The sequence below is a fragment of the Sparus aurata genome, chromosome 13, assembly GCF_900880675.1.
Source record: "Sparus aurata chromosome 13, fSpaAur1.1, whole genome shotgun sequence".
NCBI classification, from domain to species: Eukaryota; Metazoa; Chordata; class Actinopteri; order Spariformes; family Sparidae; genus Sparus; species Sparus aurata.
Genome location: NC_044199.1, coordinates 18,558,481 through 18,578,333, shown reverse-complemented (window position 1 = coordinate 18,578,333; position 19,853 = coordinate 18,558,481). Strand labels below are relative to the sequence as shown.

General features: G+C 41.4%; 1 protein-coding gene across 3 annotated transcripts in view; it reads right to left on the bottom strand.

Annotated features, from left to right (window-relative positions):
- Nucleotides 1-19,320, bottom strand: part of robo3 (roundabout, axon guidance receptor, homolog 3 (Drosophila)) — a 172,614-nt gene extending 153,294 nt beyond the window's left edge. For 2 of the 3 annotated variants that reach the window (XM_030438367.1, XM_030438368.1), the window contains exon 1: nucleotides 18,729-19,320. In XM_030438367.1, the coding sequence (XP_030294227.1) occupies nucleotides 18,729-18,882 (154 nt within the window). In that variant the 5' untranslated portion in view covers nucleotides 18,883-19,320. The remainder of the gene's footprint in view (nucleotides 1-18,728) is intronic. The other variant, XM_030438369.1, reaches the window with a different exon arrangement.
- Between the last annotated feature and the right edge of the window lie 533 nt (nucleotides 19,321-19,853).

The following is a 19,853-nucleotide window of genomic DNA, read 5'->3' as shown; positions in this document are numbered from 1 at the left end:
CCTCACAGTCTGCGACTCTGTGCTCGTGTTCGCTCACCAACAACCTATTAAACGTCATATCACTGTACACATCAATTTGGTGGACAATAATGGCTGCACTGCAAGGAATTGCACACAGACACACACTTGCCATTGTGCTCTCTCTCTCTCTCTCTCTTGCCTCGGAATTATGTGAGCAGTATTGGACACGCCAGCACTGGAGGAGGTGGCAGTGGCCCCCGCTGTGGGCAGCAGCGAGACCCTGATTAGCGCTAATGAAGACCTGCAGGAAGTGTTCATGCCTGTGAGGGGGTGTACATAGATTAGAGTTGCGATTGTGTGCATGTTAAGCCGCTGTAATGAGGCTAATTGCATGTGAAATGTGTGTGTGTGAATAGTGGACCTGGGGTTCCATGAGCTCTACTTGCCCACCTGTTAGAGTCGCAGCATATTTCATGAGCTCGCTTTTATTATGGAAACCCCCCGCAGTGATTTGAAGTCTGCACAGTGGAGTTAATAGTCATCTCTGACCTGTAACCCCATGCTCCAGACGTCTCCTATACCTGTAAATGGATGTCCACTATTCCCAATCCTTCCCCGCTACCCGCCCAGTCTGTTTCCATGGAGACATGCCCTTAACCTTCTGCCAGCCGTGGCCGCGACCCCCTCTGCTGCTCTCCCCGGTCTCTGTTGCTCTCAGCCTGGGAAATCAGCCTAATAAATAGCTTTATGGTAATCAGGCTGGTGAACGCCACGTAGAGCTGCCAATCTTAATACTCTTATTAAAGTGACTGAAAATGTCAGTCTCCCTTGTTGCCCTGTGGCCCTCGCTCTCTCTCTCTTTTCAGTCCTCACTCTCGGTACTGGGAGTCGGTTTGTCTCTGCTATCACCATCTTTAATCCTGCCTCTGTTCTTGTGTCTTTCTGCTCATGTTCTCTGTGATGAGTCACGTACGCTGTCAGCGTGTAAGGCCAGAGATTTAATCCTCCTTTAATTTTTTCAGGGCCAAGTACCCCTTAGCCTACTCTCTACTACAGGACCCTCTACTACATATACTGTATATAACTTTGTGTTGCCTATTAAACTAGGCCTACTAAAGTGTATGGAGCCTATACAAGTTCTAGCAGTTGGAGCATGGTTAATGTGAGCTGCGCTAGCTATACACTTGGGATAATAATACAGAAAAATGGCCAATATGTTTCAATGATATATATTTAGCTAGTCATGGATAGGTGCTGAGCAGTGATTTATCACACTGTGAGGTGAGCTTGCTCATATGAACATATCAGATTCATGATAGACATCAGTCATCAGTGTTGTTGAAAAGTTCACATTTGAGCTAATAATATGTTGTATTTTTGTTAATATGTATTTTCATACATATTTAAACTTTTGAAGAAAAAAAACAAAAACGTTCCAAATATTATCAGTAAGAGTCATTTGGTGCCTACCCTGCTGTAACTTGGAGTGGACCGCCTAGAGGTCACAGACCCCCTGTTGAAGGCCCAGTGTCTGAAATCTCCACATCCATGATGAATCTTGTTCATTGTCTGTTGTAAATAATTGTCTCCCAGTGACTTTTACAACTGATTTTAAAATTTTACTGATCACATTTTCAGCCTTGAATGTTCAGGGCTCCTAGTTTCAAATAAGGTAATCTGCTACAATCCACAGCACAGCAGGAGGTCCTCATGCAAGTCTCTACCGGTTCCTTCAACCAAATCCCCTCAGCTTTGGATCTTGCTTCCCGAACATCTCAGACTGATGAAATCAACAGCATCCTTTCAGAACACTTCTTAAAACTCACTGTTAGCTGGTTGTAACATGGTGTTTTATGTTTTTATTGTCCCTTGCAAATTTTCATTTTGTGTTTAACTTTGTTTAGAAAACAGCGAAATGAATGATTATGATTGTTATTCTGACGTTATGTATTGCAATGTGGCATTTTGATTGCATCCAAAAACTCTCTAAATTATTTAGGAATTTTTTTTTTGTACTCGTGATATTATACAATATGTTGTCAATAGCAATTTGAATTCAACAACATGTTATTGTGGACAGGATCGTGATGGAGAGCATGTTGCTTTCTTTTTATAAACATATTCTGCACGTAACATAGTCACAAATACAAAAATACAAACAAACAAAAGGAAAAGACCAAAACGTTGTGAGAAAAAAATACTGACAATAATTACTTGTGATCATATAAATAATAATAGAATAAATGACAAAACATATTAGTGATGATTCAGAAAAAGAGTCAAAATGTAACTTATTCAGCACATAATTTAAAGGTGCATATCAAAGTGAAGTATCTCCACTGACAGATTCTTACGCTTCTTATGCTTGTTCTGTTGAACCTGCTCCACGGGTTAGCCCCTTAAACCCACTCGAAATCTGACTTGAGAACCGGCGTGTTTGGTTTCCTCTGCGCTTCCCTTTCAAAAGTGTAATCTCACTGTTTGAAATTGGAGTCGCCTGGGCTTCCGCTCCTTGAGAGAATTGGCTATGTGGCATCAATCCACAGTGTGAGCCGACAGTGCAGCTGGTGCTCCTCTGCTCCTCCATGCTTGTATCATCACATTTACAGGGTGTGTGTGTTTGCTGACCCCTTCTGTAATACACTACCAGGCATCACTGTTGAGGAAAATACCCCCCTCCGCTGTTGTCATCCTCAGTAACTCCCTTCCTTTATCTTTTCATCAGGCTTTTCACGTCTGTTCGACGTTCACTCCCACTCTCACCTTCTCAGGTATTTCCTCCCACCAGCAGAAATCCATCATTCCGACAGTCTTTAACACTTTGAAGCCATTGCTCAAGCTGCTCATCACCTGTCCAGGTCTGTCGCTGGGGCTTTCCACTAAAGTATAACTCTTCCATTGGCACCTTAGAATGGGGTCACTGAGCCAGCAGCAGCACTGACGGCAGCAGCAGTTTGGCATTGAATACCGGATTAGGGTTTATCAATAAGTATGCCAAGGTTTGGAGAGATGAGCTCAATTAAAATACATGTTACATAATGAACTGAATAGATAAGTGACTGCAAACACTCGAGTGTGCGTAAATTAGTTGGTGACTCACTAGAGCTTAGCATAACTTTTAACAAATAAAAAGATGTTCTGATCTGCAGATATATGAACCCAAAGAAACATTTAAATAAAGTTCAACCAAAGTTCAAACCTAATACAATGGACATCAATGGAATTTCATCTGTAGTGCTCACAACCTGGTAAAAAAAAAATGAAATAAAAATATTATAAATTGTTTAAAGTAATATGTACAGAATGACAATAATCTAATAATAATGATAATAATAATAATATTTGAATTGTAACTGTAAAAAATACAAATAAAATACTCCTCAGAACACTCACCAGTTTCCATAAGGACACATTCTTCAGTAGAAAGTTATCCCAGTTGGCTAAAACACTGTTTAATTATTATCTATTGAAAATATGCCCACGTTTCAACTATATATATCTGAGAGGTTGGAGACACATGGATGATCTACAGATGATTGATCTGAATGTTTATGCCCTCATCACTTAATGATATGATTTGCACAATCCCCTATTATAATGTCTAAAAAACAAATACACCTTTATTTATACAGTATATATCAAAGGGCTGTGCACTGACATCATCTCAAATGTTTCCAACAATGTTCAAACCCAGAAAAATCTCAATTTTGTCCAAGGTGACTGTGCATGTCATTTGGATGCCTGTCATAACATAAATAAAACCTTAAAGTATTACTTTGTGTGTGAACATTAAATACAGTTTCACTGGCACATTGACTCCCATGATCCTAAACTACTCACGTCTTTTGTTTTGTTTTGATTTAGAGAGCAAAAAACAGAAATCACATACTGTGTGATTGACAGGAAAGTTGAAGAATTCCTTTTCTATGTCACTTTAATACCACAGTCATCATTGCAATAATGTGTAGTTTTCATTTTGAGTGACACAAAGACTGGAGCTGTGGCAGCGTGGCTGCTCTGGGAGAAGGAGCAGGGCGGGGAAAGTGGATGAGTAAGACATCGCCATCTGCTCCCCACTTGGCCCACGCTGGAGGACTGGTCATACTGGGAGGCTCAGGTGCGAATGTGTGTTTCTCTGCTTACACAGTGAGGGTGGTGAAAACTCTCCTCATAAATGAACCGCTATCCATCTTGTCCATCCGTCTGTCCACTACGAGGAACTTATCCTGGTTGGATAAGTCATAGAGTTAACTTATTTTTATCTTATCTTATTTCTATGAGGGAGTTCTGAGGATTAACTGAGGAAAGAAGTGGCTCTGTAGTCTGCTGGTACGGCACTGAAACAAAGTTTATTTCACCATCATCATCTTTTTTTTTTTACACAGGGGCCATAGTTCTTTGGACTAGCTTAAATATTTTAGATGGAAATTCCTAACATAATTACTTTTGGATATTTTAATATATACTCTGATTGGGGTCAGTGTCATAACTTGCCAATGATAAGTCTATAGATGGAAATGAAGACAAAGCAAAATAGCCTGACATTCAGAGTTTCATGGTTTTACATTGTTATATAGTCCAGCGATGAATAATATCTGTGCCTGACAAGATTTCACAGTCAAACATAAAGACGGTATATCTGTCATTTACTCTATATGTCAGATACATGCAATTTTTTCATGCCATTAGATCAAAATAAATGGAATAAAATTGCCATTTACTTTACAGTCTACAGTCACTGTAATTATTCTGGAGCTGACTCACTGACAGACTTATTTGGCTGACTGGATCTAGGTTCGGCCGGCATAGACAACGTTATCATAAATGTCAAAATTAGAATATTCTGCAAATATTACTCTTAGCACATAATTACATTTATATTATGGTGATTAAAAGTTGACTGGGCGTCACAGACACGTGTGGAGACAGATGGAGGAGTCGGTTCACTTACGGCTTTTGTTTGCCTCACGCACGTGTGTGTGTGTCAGTGTGTGCGCGGGTGCGGGTGAAGGGGTGTCAGGGTAGGTCACACACTGACTGTATTGATTAATTAGTGTTTACTCAAGAATTGCCTAGCGATTGTATCAGCCACAGCCCATGGGTGGTATCCTCTTGACACACACACACACACACCCACACACACACCCACACACACACACACACACACACACACACACACAGGAGCACATTTACAGTCTCGGCTAATGAATCAGTATTGGCATGTGGCATGACAGATACACTGAAGCATAAATTGAGATCATGCGTCAAATAATAATGAACAAATAATGCCATGGATGGGTTATTGCTCCCACTGCATACTGAATATCATTTCTGTATTCATGTCGCTCGGCATTAATCTCTTTATGAATTCTTTAAACAGTACAACAGCAATTAAAAGAGCAGTCGTTCACCTGGTGTTAATTCACTTAGACTTGGTTTATTTAGGGTAGTCCCTCTGGAATTTTTCTCATTTCCAAGGGAGATTTAGCCAAGACGAGAGTCTACAATTCGATGCAGGGAGGGAAAACAAGGGGAATAAAGGCAGAAGGAAAACAGGCATACAGTCCAAAAAAAGATTCTCATTAATCGGTGCAATTTTGCAGTTTTCAGCAGCGTGATATTTGGTGAAATTGAAAAAAAGAACCTTATAAATCCGAGCCCTGCAGTCGGGCCTTGCTTATTTTCCTTTTATCCCTCTGTCTGAGCTCAGCAGAAATGACCTCAGACTACAATGACGTCAATTGTAACACAAAGAAAAATGTTTTAAAAATGTGTCATACAAGAGGGTACTAAAGATGGAAATTGCACTAAGGGGACTATTAAAAAAAGGATCATACAAAACAATTACAAAGTAGTACAAGATAAATCAATAGATAACAGTTTGGATATCAAGGTAAAATGGGAATTGAAGATGAACACCATCATTTCAGATGAAAACTGGGAATGATCATGCAGGAAGGGACACAAAATAACCAACAGCCCCATTTGGAGTTTGGAATGGAAAGTCAAGATGAGAAAAAAAAAACGGACCATCAGCATGTCAGCAAAACACAAAATGAAACAAAATAATGATTTGATTTACATGATTTAGACTACTTATTAGGAATACTACACACAAGATTGTTTTCTTCTACAGCAATCAGACATTGCTAGTGAGAATCCTTCTTCTAATTGCTAGGAAGATAATCACAATCTCTAAGGTGAGGCTTCAGTCCCCCGCAGTAACACAATGGAGGGAGAATATTAAGGATGTCTTCTTTGGAAAACATTACTTCAAGAGTACTATTTAAAACAGATGTATTCCTGACTAAATTGTTCATTATCAATTATCATTTCATACTTCTCCAACTGATCTGATGTAACTGACAGTAAAATATTTAGTGGATTCCAATGCTATTTCTGTTGCACTACTTGTATCATTTTTATCGATTGTTCGCACTTCTTGGGTTCTTTGCGTCTTTGGACAACTATGCATTTATATTTTCTCCCAGCAGGATGGTGGGAACTAAATATGGACAATGAGAAGCTGCTCTAAGACATTTTCATGTCCGAGTTTTGTCTTCCAATTGATGACTGCACTGTATATACGTAAAAGGAAATAAAGGTACATTTTAGAGACTCAGAAGCAAACTTCTTGATGGCTTTGTTGACCATAGCAATAATGCATAACGCTCACATCCCTGCATGTTCAGCCATAATTAATATGCTGAAAAATGTTTCAAAGTAACAGAAGGGGAACATAATGGTATACAACACAAAGCCACCATGATCTGCACTTATCATGCTGTTTTTATATCTTAGTATTCATAGGCATGCATGGCCAATTGTGTTGACACTGCAGGGTTGTCATTTTACTTTCCCACAAATGGATTCAGAAGATAATTGGCAGCAGGATTGTGATTTGAAATGGATTTTGGGAGACGGCTATATGTATTACAGCGTGTGTGTGTGTGTGCGTGTGAAACAAACAGAGAGGAGGAGATTTGTCATGCTTACACTGATGGTTTTTCTGATTCCACCTGTGTGCGTATTCGTATATTAAGAGAGACATGTTTAGATAATGTCATGTGTGTATTTGTGTGTGTGTGTGTGTGTGTGTGTGTGTGTGTGTGTGTGTGTGTGTGTGGGGGGGGGGGGGGGGGGGGGGGGGGGAATAATATAACAAACTCTGTTCACCCAAATCTTACTTTTACTGCTTCAAAAGTCCAATAATTTGTAGTAGATGTTAAAATCAATTTACATATTTAAAAAAAAACACTTCACACCTTCACTCCACTCGCACCGTGTTTCAAAGCATTTGGCAGTCTGCGTTGACTCCATTTGTCTAAACCCAGGCGAATACCTGATTACTTGGAAGAGAAAAAACCCTTTGCATATAAATTCAGCTGTTAGACCATAATCGTGATGCAACATATGACTCCAGGCAAGCAATATTTCAGTCGTGACACAACCATTTCATATCAAGCACATCAGTGGTTTCACTTCAAGCCCAAACGTCTGAATCAAGCCGAACTACATATGTCTACATTTGATACAAGGATGTGGCGAGGAGAGGACAGTACTTACACTGCTCATTACTAATCACACTGATTGGAATAAGAATGTAGCGGGGCAGATGTGACCAACAAAAGGACTGTGTCATCACACTCAATGTACCCAGGAAGATGTCGCGAGGGCTGGGGGGGTTTTTCTGGGGGGGGGGGGGTTAAAGGGTACAACCTCTCTCGGTGACCCCTGAGTCATCAGCACACTTAACCCCTCGTTCTGATTGACCTCCCTGTTGTACGTGAGCTCCCAGATGAACGGTGCGGCCAGCCTCTTTAATAAACTGAAGTGGGAGTAGTTGAGAATAGAAAAAGGCGGATTATTTATGGGGGCATCGATTGAAGGAAAACGCTCACTCTTATTGTCTCGTGTGTTTGCAGTGTGCAAGCAAGCATCGCACAGTCGAATTGATTTAATTGATTTAAACATTGTGTGCCTTAACATTCTTTAACACATTAAGACGTTTGTGTAATTGCTGTAAAACACAGTCCTCAGGATTTAATGGAACTGTCTTCATTTTGAAAAAAAAAAAAAAAAACGACCAAGTATTTAGTGAAAAACAGAAGCTTCAGGACTGTCTGTTTTGTTTGCAGTGTAATTATATTTCACGATGCTTCATGTAGGGTTTCAAGGACCTAGGCTTATGTCCAACTAAATAAAAAAAAAAAAAAGAATTCACCCCATTTTGCATTTGAAAATCGCTGTCAACAAGTCTTCAATGTACACCAAAAACTAATTTCTCTCAAATTTCGGAAAACAAATTTGGCAGTGAGCTCTCCTCATTTGCCAAGATAATCCATCCACATGACAGGTGTGACACATCAAGATGCTCATCACACAGCATGATTAGTGCACAGGTATGCCTTGGCATCGTTTCCTTTACCTCAGGGAGAGATGGGAGCAAAACTTAAAGTGTTGTGTTTGTATTTTTGTCGAGTGTCGTTGTCATGGTCACAAATGAGACAATCAGTCCCCACAGTTTATTCAGAAGACTACATAACGTTGAGCCCCATCCCTGGAGGCAGGCACGTGCACACATAAGGCCCAAGAGCCCCTGCAATCTTTGCCTCACATTAAAAAGTGCCCATTTTGTGTGTTTTTTTTAATGAATAAATACATTCCTGTTGTGCATAGGGATGTAAAAAAAAAAATGGCGGTACAAAAATGCCACGGTTATCTAACCTACGTATTTCATATGTAATATGGTGTTGTGTGTGTGTTGAGCCTATAAAGCCGCTTCTCTGTCCGCTGCAGCTCTGCTCTGTCTCTCACAGAGGAGAGAGAGAGAGAGAGAGAGAGAGAGAGAGAGAGAGAGAAGCCGCTGCCTCATCAGAACTCCACCACGCATGTAGATGAGACGTGACAGTGGAGCGACTTGAACCTTTGTGAGTTATAAATCCATTAACATAACTTCCTTGTGGGGGCTAACAAGTCGCCTTCCACTTACTCAGTGTGCTTAAATATGAGTCATATTTCAGAAGAGTGTCCATTTGTGCTTGTTAAGCTAACTGCTTGTTAATGAGAGTTAAGAATAATCTAATATGACAGCTGTCTGTGTAGGCTGTTTATCTTGCCATAATTCCAGATATGTTGACAATAATTTGTTGACACAAAAGAAATGGCAGTTGCATATCACCCACAGCTACACAGGATACACAGCTAAGTAGTCAGCTTTCAAGTACTTTGTTTATTAATTTTACATTAATTAATCTAAATATTGTGTTATTAAGGCCTGAAAAAAAAACATGTACTGCCCTTTTCTGACTTTGAGTCCCTGCCCCTCTATAATCATGTGCACGTCCCTGCCTGGAGGGCATGGACCATTTTGGTTTTGTTTCACAGACAGAGGCTTGACATGACACAGCTCCAGGACAATAAAACACACACAAAAAATATATCACACAATTTTAGAGTCATTATTGTGTCACTCTTTTTCCGAGACCGGGTTGCGGAAAGCACCGATGCTCTATATGCACAGACAGCAGGCCAATGGCACTGAATTATACAACTTTACTACATTTCTTCACTTTTGACTTGTTTTATGTCAACAGTGAGAGAGCATAAGAACAGATCTGTGTGCTGTAGCATATTCATAAAGAATGAAAGAAAAAGAAAAGAAAAACAAACAGGAATGTTGACTCTACGGCTTTTGTGAACTGGTCATTACGTGCAAAATGAGATGACACAGACACCCAGTCAGCTTGTCTACCATTTGAAATTGAATGGTGCCGTCTCTAAGGTGAAAATTCTCATTCTCTCCAATTGCTCTGTCAACACATTCCCACCCCAGGAACAAAACTCCATTATCATATGCTCATCTCCATGGCTTATCGCAACTCTTCCTCACACAAACAGTGTGGAAATTGAATGAGCCGCCGAGACAATTATAATTCCTTGGAGTTATCATCTCTCCTGATCCACATTTCTTTTTTTTTTTGGGGGGGGGGCAAATACATGACACTAATCCCTGCCCACATACTGCACCTTATGAGTAAATCTAAAAACCGTCTTATATCTTCATCACCATCCAATCTGCCGACGTGCACCACCTGGAGAAATACTCGCCATGATGGAGGAAGTTGTCCGAGTCGCTATTAGCATATGCAGAACTCTCTCCTGCTTACAAAGTAGGATCTCTTGCCCTTCACTCTCTCTGTCTCTCTCTCTCTCTCTCTCTCTCTCTCCTTCTACCCCTTCAGTGTTCATTCTCGCCACAGATGCTGCCTAATTTCCATTCCTGCTCGGTTATGTACATAATTCTGCATATTATCTGCGACGCGGGGGGCTAAACATGGAACGCATTGCAAAAAAGATGTCTGCAAAAATAAAAGGCTTAAATTGTATTTTTCTTGGAGCATAATTGGAGCAAAGTCTCTAATGTTTCTAATGTGGAATCTTTGTTATCATGAATGAATGTGTTTAACTGATAAAACAATCCAAAATAATTCATCTTTTTTTTTTTTTTTTACTCTCAAACAGCAGATCCAAATTCACCCTATGTAAATTAATTTTTACGACCTCAAAAATCTGTGATAAACCTTGTGTTTTGGGTAGCAAAAGCTCAAATGTTCCATTCAAGGTAGTAGCCGGGAAGCAATGACACAACAAAGACCCCGTGCTGTAGCTACAGATTGAGGCTTTACAGTGAAATTGTGGATGATGAGCTTATCGCGGATGCAGCAGGCCGGTGCTTGATGGGAACCGTGATGAGGGGGCTCAAGCTGATAGCGGCTGAAACTACATCGAGATGATCCGACGGTAATTGGGCTCCAAGCTGGACTGCCGAGCGGTGCCTGATGTTATTCATCCTCTACTGGAAGGGACTGAGGAGGTTTCTTAATGGGAAGAATGGGAGGCACAGATGGAGGGACGAGTTGAAGGAGCACAGGATGGGTGGAGAAGGAGAAGAGGTGAATATGCATTGACTCAGATCCCTCATTAACCGAGACGCTGTCGTACACAAACCCTGCGCACACACACAGGTGCAAATTCAAAAGGCATTCTCTAGCCCTCCCTTTTTTTTTTTTTCTTCGGTTATGTATTCTCACACTGTAGCAGCGCTGTTTATGCAACAGCCGGGCAGATAAATCAAGGTGAATTGGAACAAAATTGAAGCGAGGCAGATAGAGGGAGTGGGCAAATACAGAGTGAGATAGAGAAGACGATGTGGGAATACAGGATGAATGACAGAGAGGCAGGAGGTAACAAGATGAGGGAAAGCACAGGTGATGAAGAAGAGAGGAGAGAGTGACAGGAAGAGGAGAGGATTCCTGAAAGTGTCAGGGAAGAACAGCATTATGTCATCTTTGTATGACTAAATTTGACTGGAAATATGAGGGAGGGGTTACTTCATCTGCCTTTTTTCGCAGACAATATTGCTTCGAGTTTATTTTTTTTACTACTGTGCTGATGATGATGATTTTTATTCATCGCTACATCATTCAAAACATGAATTATAGCCTATTTTTAAATCACCGTCTCCCTTTCCTCCACCACAATTCCTTTAGCTCAATTGTGAAAAGCAACAGGTCTACTGCAGACTACAACAAAAAAAACAACAACTATTAAGTGAGTCCTATTGGGGTTCTCTGCTTTCATGGAAGAAATAGAGGCCTTGAAAAAAAACAGGGAATGAATGCAGCAGGAAGAGGTCCAGGTCTGAACTGAATAAAGTTTGTGTGAAGGGTGACCAATATCAGATCATGAGGCGCAAATAACAGCTGTGCTTTGTCAGTCAAGCTCCATGTTCTAAACAGTACCCAAAAGTTATAATTTTGTAAAAGCAAAGATATCTTGCTAAGATATTACTTTGGTAAAGTTGAACGTAAAGTATCTGTTAGTTAATTTAAATAACCATCAAGTAGTTTTCTGACAATAATTGTACTTAAGTATATAAAAGTACAAGTAAAACTAATGTATACATGTATTAAGTCTTAACTGCATACTGTGGGTCAACTGATCACATCTGATGAGATATTCAGCATCTTTGATTATTGGAATCAGTGTTTGTTTTTTTTATCCTACTGACAGACAAAAAGGTTTAATTGAAAAAACAAGTGTATCACTTCTGAGTTCTGATGCATTCAAGTCATCAAATCAATGTGGTGGAGTAAAAAGTACAATATCTGTGCCCACAGTGTAGTGGAGCGGAAGAACAAAGTAGCAATAAAATGCAAATGCTCAAGTGCAAGTACCTCAAATTGTGCTTCAGTTGTGCTGACATTAAAGCTGTGCTGCTTCGGCTGCTGAGTTCCTGCTCACACTGCAGACTACACCGAACATCTAAATCAGTTGATCATGAGTCAAGATCTGAAAGTAAGCGCCTTTTCTTTGATTTCTAAAACAGATTTACAGATATTCATTGCTGTTACTGAGTGATGTGTGTGATTTTTTTATATCTGAAAACATATTTGTATTTACACCCCTAATAGCGAGATTCATTTAATTATCAAAACATTTGAGGTACCAAACAATTCAACAAGCTTCACAGTTATGGAATATTATAGAAGGAAATTACTACTTTTTCTTACATGTTCTATAACATAGACTGAATAACTACCATGTAAAACAAAGTACTGAACTTTCTCATGATGTTCATGGCTGTTCATGCTCATGGCTGATGATCTGTTTGATTATTCTCGGCCATGTTGTGCAGTTTACACCAGAGTTGCACTATGAGGTTGTTTACATTCACATCAGGCATGAAACAGATACAGAGGTTGTTAAATCATGTCCTCTTCTCCTGCCAACATCACGTGTTCTCAGTGTACCCTGGTTCTTTGATTTAGATCAAATGGCTGAATAAAAAGCATCTAAAATGAAGGTGCAGTCATACAATTGCATGTGTAAGTGTATATTTTATAAGAAATGGATATATGTCATAAGTGTGAACTGGTCAGTGATCACTGCCATCTATGATATCTGTTAATCAACAATGACGGGATTGCAACGATACCAGTTCCATTAAGCATCATGGCGTGCACTGCCAGACTTGTGTGTGAAAAGTCCTGACCCCCCACCCCACCCAGCAGAATAATAGGTTTGTTTTGGCAAGATGCCATCAGTGTGGGGGGTTCAAATCCCTCCACCTCCTGCTCTCCGCCACAGTTTGTCTGGCCAGCCGCTCCTGAGCCCTCCCCGGTCATCAGACATTCTCTTTCTAACCCACTACAAAGTCCCAGGCGCGGCCACACCGCCAGCATCAGCACCGGCGCGCTGAGAAAGGTCACATTTAATGATCCGGACGTCACGCTGGAGCTGGAACCAGCTTTGACAGGAAGTGCGGGGTCCAGAGGTGAGCCAGTGTTTGTGTTCCAGGTGACTTTGAATTAGTGTGCCTCTCGGTGCATTTGTGCATCCACGTCTTAAGTGTGTGCGATATTTGTTACTGAGAGAGGCCGGTGGCTATAGGTGCTTTCAGCGATGGCAGAATTCAGCAGAGGTGAGGGTGAGGGGGAGACAACTGGTGGTTCCCAGCACTTGGCTCTGGCGATGAATAAAGATGTGTAGCTTCCCAAATGTTCCCTTGGAATTTATTAATAATGCATCTTCACTGGCCAGCCATTCCCAGTGAGTACACGAGGAATTTAGCGGCAAAGATATAAAGGATCTAGTGGGAAGCAATGCAAACTGTAGGTTCCACTCTTTTCAATGGCATGCTTTGTTCACCTTCCTCTCCTTCTTACATTTTGTGTTAAGTGTCCACAGCCCTCTGCAGGTACCTGCTAAATTTACAGATCTCCAGATTGACAGCACCATTAGTGCCAAACAGGCAGCACACCTAACAACCTCCACAGGGTTCCCTGGTAAAGGAAGTTTAACCCTCCTCTCAGAGCTCACAGTGGGCATCAGGGAACCGTGGCAGTTGCCTTCCTTTTGTACAGTAAGAGCCTCAGTGTGTCTCCAGCAGTGTGCAAATTTAGCATTTAGCATTGGCTTGATAAAGAATCTGCAGGCAAGCTTAAATAAAATCAGCTGTGGCTGTTGTGTGGCGGTGTGCATTTATAGGATTTGCATATTGAAATGTTTAGTAGTAATTAACAAGGAAATATGCACACACACACACGCACACACACACACACACACATACAGCATTAATGACTCCATGGCAGATTTATGGTGAAGAGAGCAAAGGGGAGCCTACTTGACCTCCATGAAGGGACAAATGGCCGCATTAGCACCCATAAATTACAATACATAGACACACATACAATTACAGAGTACAGCATCGCACCCTTCAGCTGCCTAAATGCAAAGAGGCCTATGCAGTACATATGTGCACAGACACACACACACACACACAGAACCTCCCAATTCTGCTTTTAGCATCAGAGCTAAGTTCAGCTGAAGCATAAGAGCTAAGTTCAGGCTTTAAATTCAATATTATCAAGTAAAATAACAAATGAACAGCTCGACTTAATTTCCATTCTAAGGATCACTAAGACAGACTTGACCTGATGTTTTATTGATTACACAGTGGCCACTCTAATGAGAGCTTTTAAATCTTTATCGCAACGCTGGAGAAAAGGAACTTAGTCAATGCTTCTCTTTGTGGCAAGGCTGCTTAGTGCTTAAATTAAAATGTTTGAAATCGATTCACAAGCCAAACGTCTTCTTCAAAGCTCTGTTTCTGGCAAGTGCACCTGCTCCCTGAGGAGCATGTGTCTTTACACCTACTGACCTCAGCAGAGATTCTGCATTCTGTTATGGATTATGAATGTATTTCCACAGTCAGAAGTTGCATCCAGAGTACAAATGTGTGATGTGTGAGTGTGAGGAGATTGTGTGGGCAGGAAGAGAGAGGAGCTAACTGGGCTACATTTCTACTTTGGCGGTATTCAGTTACAGTGAAGTATACAGTTGAGCAAGGTTGGTACCTGGATGAAACTCCGTGAGCTTCCCCATTTCCTGTCAAACTTATGTGTGCCATGTGCTATGTTTGTCTTTGTTGAAAAGAAACACAAATTAAGAAGATGATTTAAAGATGTTCCTGGGGGACCTGTACCTCGATACCTTGACAGTGTGGAAGGACTCGGTTTCATTCTGTGCTCAAAACTTAAGACAAATTATGTCCGATGAAAAGAGTGGTTTAGGCGGTAGACCAACACCATAAACACAGGTTTTTGTTCAGAGGGAACCCTAACCCTAACCCTTATGATGAAAAGTTGCCATATTAATTATGATGTTACTATAATAAGTTGCATCTTAGGTTAGCCAATGTTGGCAAAACCCTACCTAATTAGCTAGTTTATGTTGGTTAGCGAAAGTTACAATAAGTGGAGTTGGCCTAATATCAGATCACCAACATCAACCAGGTGTGCATCTTCCTTATTTCTGCGGTGATATTAAAACGATTTGGAAAAGGACATTGAGGTTGGTTGTTTGCGTATTTTTAAGATGACATAAATTATCATTAGCAAGATAAGTGCAAGGCTTCTGTCGTCTTCGTAGAGACTGGAATGACCTAGGCCCAATTTGGGGGACTGTTTTTACGTGGCCGTATAACTTTATTATCTTTATATCATGAATATATCCTTCCATCACCTACTGTTGATTGTCGGGCTTGTCCGACCTAGCACCTAACTAATATGGGCGCGACTTTGGACTCATTTTCATAACTTTTTACAGTCTTTCAATCATTTGTTTTTTATGTGCAGCCACTGGATATTAAATAAGGAAATTCAGTGGAAGTTCAATGGAGGTGACTTTGTTATCATTAGACAAAAATGTATAGTACTTGATAATACTATGTGTGAGATATGTGTAGCTACTGTTAGGTAGTTAGCTCAGTTAGCCATGCAGCTCGCGGTCCGGAGCACCAATTTTGGGACTAGGGGAGTGTTTACACCGCTAGTACAAGACATTTGAACTGGGAGGCGCTAGGGCTAGCTGGTTAGCATGCAATCTTCAGTGGATATCTCTGCAACACAATATATGGACATTGCAACGTCAAAACTACTGTTTCTTAGCATTCTGTTTATCATTTTTGGCACATTTATTGTTGCACCATTTGCCAACCTTAATTTAACTGACTTGCAGGATAATCAGGTAATAGTCAGTACCCATGTGTCAGTCACACCACATGAATCCCTAGATAAACTGTCAATAGAGAGAACAGAAAAGACGTGATAAAGGAAGAGAAAGGCTGAACAACTGAGAGAACTAATAGATAAACTTGCCAGGCCCCTGCAGTCCACTATAGTGCTGTGTTTGAGTGAATTGTCCATTATTTCCCAAATTGGTTATCGGGCTGCATTGATTTTCCCATTGAGCCTCCCTCTGAGCTCCAGGTCGACCCACACAAGCTGTCCGCCCACTGCCTTGCTATTGAGCTTCTCGCCTGGATACCCACGGTTTGCCCCCAGTAAACCCCCCCACTGATGAATCAGCACATAATGGGCGGCGAAATACATCTCTGTTATGGCAAAAAATAAAAATATGTTGAAAATCAATTCCAAATCTGGGCAAACATGACCTTTTGTATGAGTACACAAAATGTACTTTTTTGTCAAGGAACAGCAGTATAGATTCCGTAGCAGGTGGAAATTTTGATATCGGTGTTTGCCTTTCATTCTTTCCATGTGGTCAATCCATTTCCTTTAGAGCAGTTTACAATGGAGACAGCTTACATACTTTATCTCATTGATCACTGATTAGTAGAACCATCACATCTACCCCCCAGTCTTCATTCACACTGCCTGAATGCACTGATGTTACCTAAAGATTGCAGGGAGGAGACTCGGTTTCTGGGAGCTCTGGGGAAAGATCTCACAGAAGATGAAGCCAGATGCGCATGAGTCACGTCTGTCTATCAGCCTATGCTTGGTCTATGTTGCGCCGCACCACAGAGATTTCCCTCAATAGATTCATTGTTCGTCCTCGCCTCTCGTGCTTACTTTCTCATTGGGTTGCTATAGATCTCGGGAGCGAATACAGCGCTCAATCTACACTCCATTAGTGCATGTGGATGAGAGGAGGGGTGACGAAAGAGAGAAAGAAATAGAAGTGTGAGGGCAATGAAAGAGAAGCTGTAAACTCAGCCAACACTGCTGCTGCTGCTGCTGCTGCTTGAAGCTGGTTATCGGGACAGAGAGGCAGGCAGGGGGCTCGGGAGCAAATCTGCCCTTCACACCCATGTCCGGTCATCAAAAGGCAAACTCACTCCCCTCTGTGACAAAATACACCCCAATTACCTACATACATACACATACATACAAGGCACCACCAAGAGGCAACACAGTAACCTTCTCCCAGGCTCTTAAGCATCCGTCGATTGGACACAAGCTGGGAAACAGCTCAATATTTTAGAAAGCTGCTCAGAATTAAAATTGGAGAGAAAGAAAGACAGAAAAACAGAAAGAAACAAACAAAGAAAGAAAGAAAGAAAGAAAGAAAGAAAGAAGAATAAATTGACATTCTGAACCAAATAACAGCAAAGGTGAAAGTGTTACATACACCTGACGATGGAATGTGTGTGTGTGTGTGTGTGTGTGTGTGTGCTGGGTGCTGCTTTCATTGGTATTCCCCGACATGGAGATAAAGCTAGGGTGCTCATCAAGGTGATCTGTTGACTTAACTCTACCTTTTACTCACACACACACACACACACACACACATACACACACACACACACACACACACACAAACACACACACTTATACATACACATGTATACATCCCTACCATTAGAGTGAAGCACAGCAGGGACATCTCATTATGCCATGTTAATAGGCCCGTGAAGACAGACAGTAAAAACAAAATTCCCTTTGCAACCGTAAAAATCAAGCTTTTGTGAGCCAAACAGGCACCGGCGCTGTGAGACTGAGCCTCATCACTGTCAGAGAGGAAGAGGAGAAGCCCGGTGGCAAAAAGTTAAGGCGACATGACAGCTCCGGTCCATCCCGCCTGACAGCAGACAGCTTCATTTAACAGAGTGCGCGGGCTGCCGCTCATGCTTCTGCAAAATAGACCATGTCATTGGGTGATACCGTCTTTGTGTCACATTTTACTCACAGACCACAAAACACTCTGACAAGCGTGTTATCCTAGTGTGTTGCGATCATCCGTTCACTTGTTTTTTTCTTTCTGACTATGTTTTGACCGAAACCTTCAGGCGGACTTAGACTGAGGCACGTATTGGTTCAGTGTTCAGTGGATGTCTATGGATATAGAGATCTTATAAAGAAGTTTGTCCACTGGCTTGATCATCCTGTCAAATTAAAGTCATGCTCTGTTAATTCATTTACAATAATATATCAATTCAGCCTTCTTAATAGGGAAATCAGGAAGCATGAGACTCTCCTTAAACACTAGAGCTTTATCCCATAATCAGCTCAAAGTAATAACGTTGCATTGCTATAAATTGTCATTGTAAGTTCTTGGATACTCATTTTGGATGTAATATCTGTTCTGAGAGCAGCAGAACACATGAAATTGCAAACAATAATCATGTCATACGCATTCTGATTTCAAACACCCATCACCTCACATGAGATTTACCGTCATGACAACTTTCCCCCTTTTAACTCCTTCTCCAGCTCCACTCAACATTACCATTACAAAAGACAACCCCTTGTAAGTATTTTCAGTCTTTTTCAAGAAAAACCCATGCGTCCTCTTGCATCAGACTTTCAGTGAAGAGGGCAGAAAAAAATCAAAGCGGAGTTTAAACAAGGGAGGATGGGGGAGAGGATGTGAGAGCAAATTCCACACGCTTTACTCACCATTGAAGCCGGTGAAGTTTCCCCAGTCAAGCAGGGAGCTGTTGAAGGAGGGCAGGGAGACGTTGAAGAACGGATCGGTGCCGTTGGATGGGTTTCGGATGTTGTCGGTGAACAGGTTCATCTGCAGCAGGGTCTTGATCAGATAGCGCAGCATCTTGCAGCGCAGAGGGACCTGCACTCCCTCCCTCTGGTTCAACTGTCACTCACTGTCTATGTGCCCTTTTAATAAAAGTGGGAGTCTGTCCACTGCTGGATTTGCTTTGCCTCCTTTTTCTTTGTGTGAAGAAGAGTTAAAGAGATATCCTTTTGATCCCGAGCTGATTCAGATGCTTCAAAACCTTTTAAAACATTTGGAGATAAATGATTAAAAAATGAATAAAAAGAAATCAAGTTTGGTTGATAAGTTCGTTGCAGATGTCAGACTCGGTTGGGGGGGGGGCCCCTCGCTGTGATTCCCTTCAGTTCTTTCCTAGCATCGGATTGTTCCGTCCTCCTTGTTTCTTTTGTTCTGGGATCACATAACTTCACACGCTGTCTGCCACCACACAAAAAAACACAGCTTCTCATCGGTGTAAAAGAATCCAGCAATGTGATGATGACCCCTTCGGATTTGCTGCTCTCCTCCCTCCAACCCCTCCCTCTGGCTCCTCCTGTGTCCCTCCCTCCATCCCCTGCTCTCCTCCTCCTCTCTCTCTCTCCCTCTCTCTCTCTCTGTGATGGGGTCCCGGGGGGTCCGGAGGAAAGAGAGCAGGTGCTGTTGGCAATAAATGTTTAATTATTAGATTAATAATCATCCCAGGAGGCTCTGAATTGAGGCAGTGGAGAAGAAAGGGGGAGAATGGACTTACTGTCACTGTCTTCCTCGTAAAGTGCACACACTCATCTCATAAATGCATGCATACAGTATGTGCTAGACAAACAAGCATGGCACACGGAAAAGTCCAGCTGTGTTGTTTGGTGCAAACACATTGGAAATCTCGCTCCATATTCAGCCTCACAAACTGGATTGTGCATTAAAAGCGATCAGAGTCTTATTTTGTGGATAAACTGATGTAAAGTGCATGCAAGCAGAAGTTCGGGCCACAGTGTTGTCCAAGAAAACAGCTTGATAATCCTGCATACTGC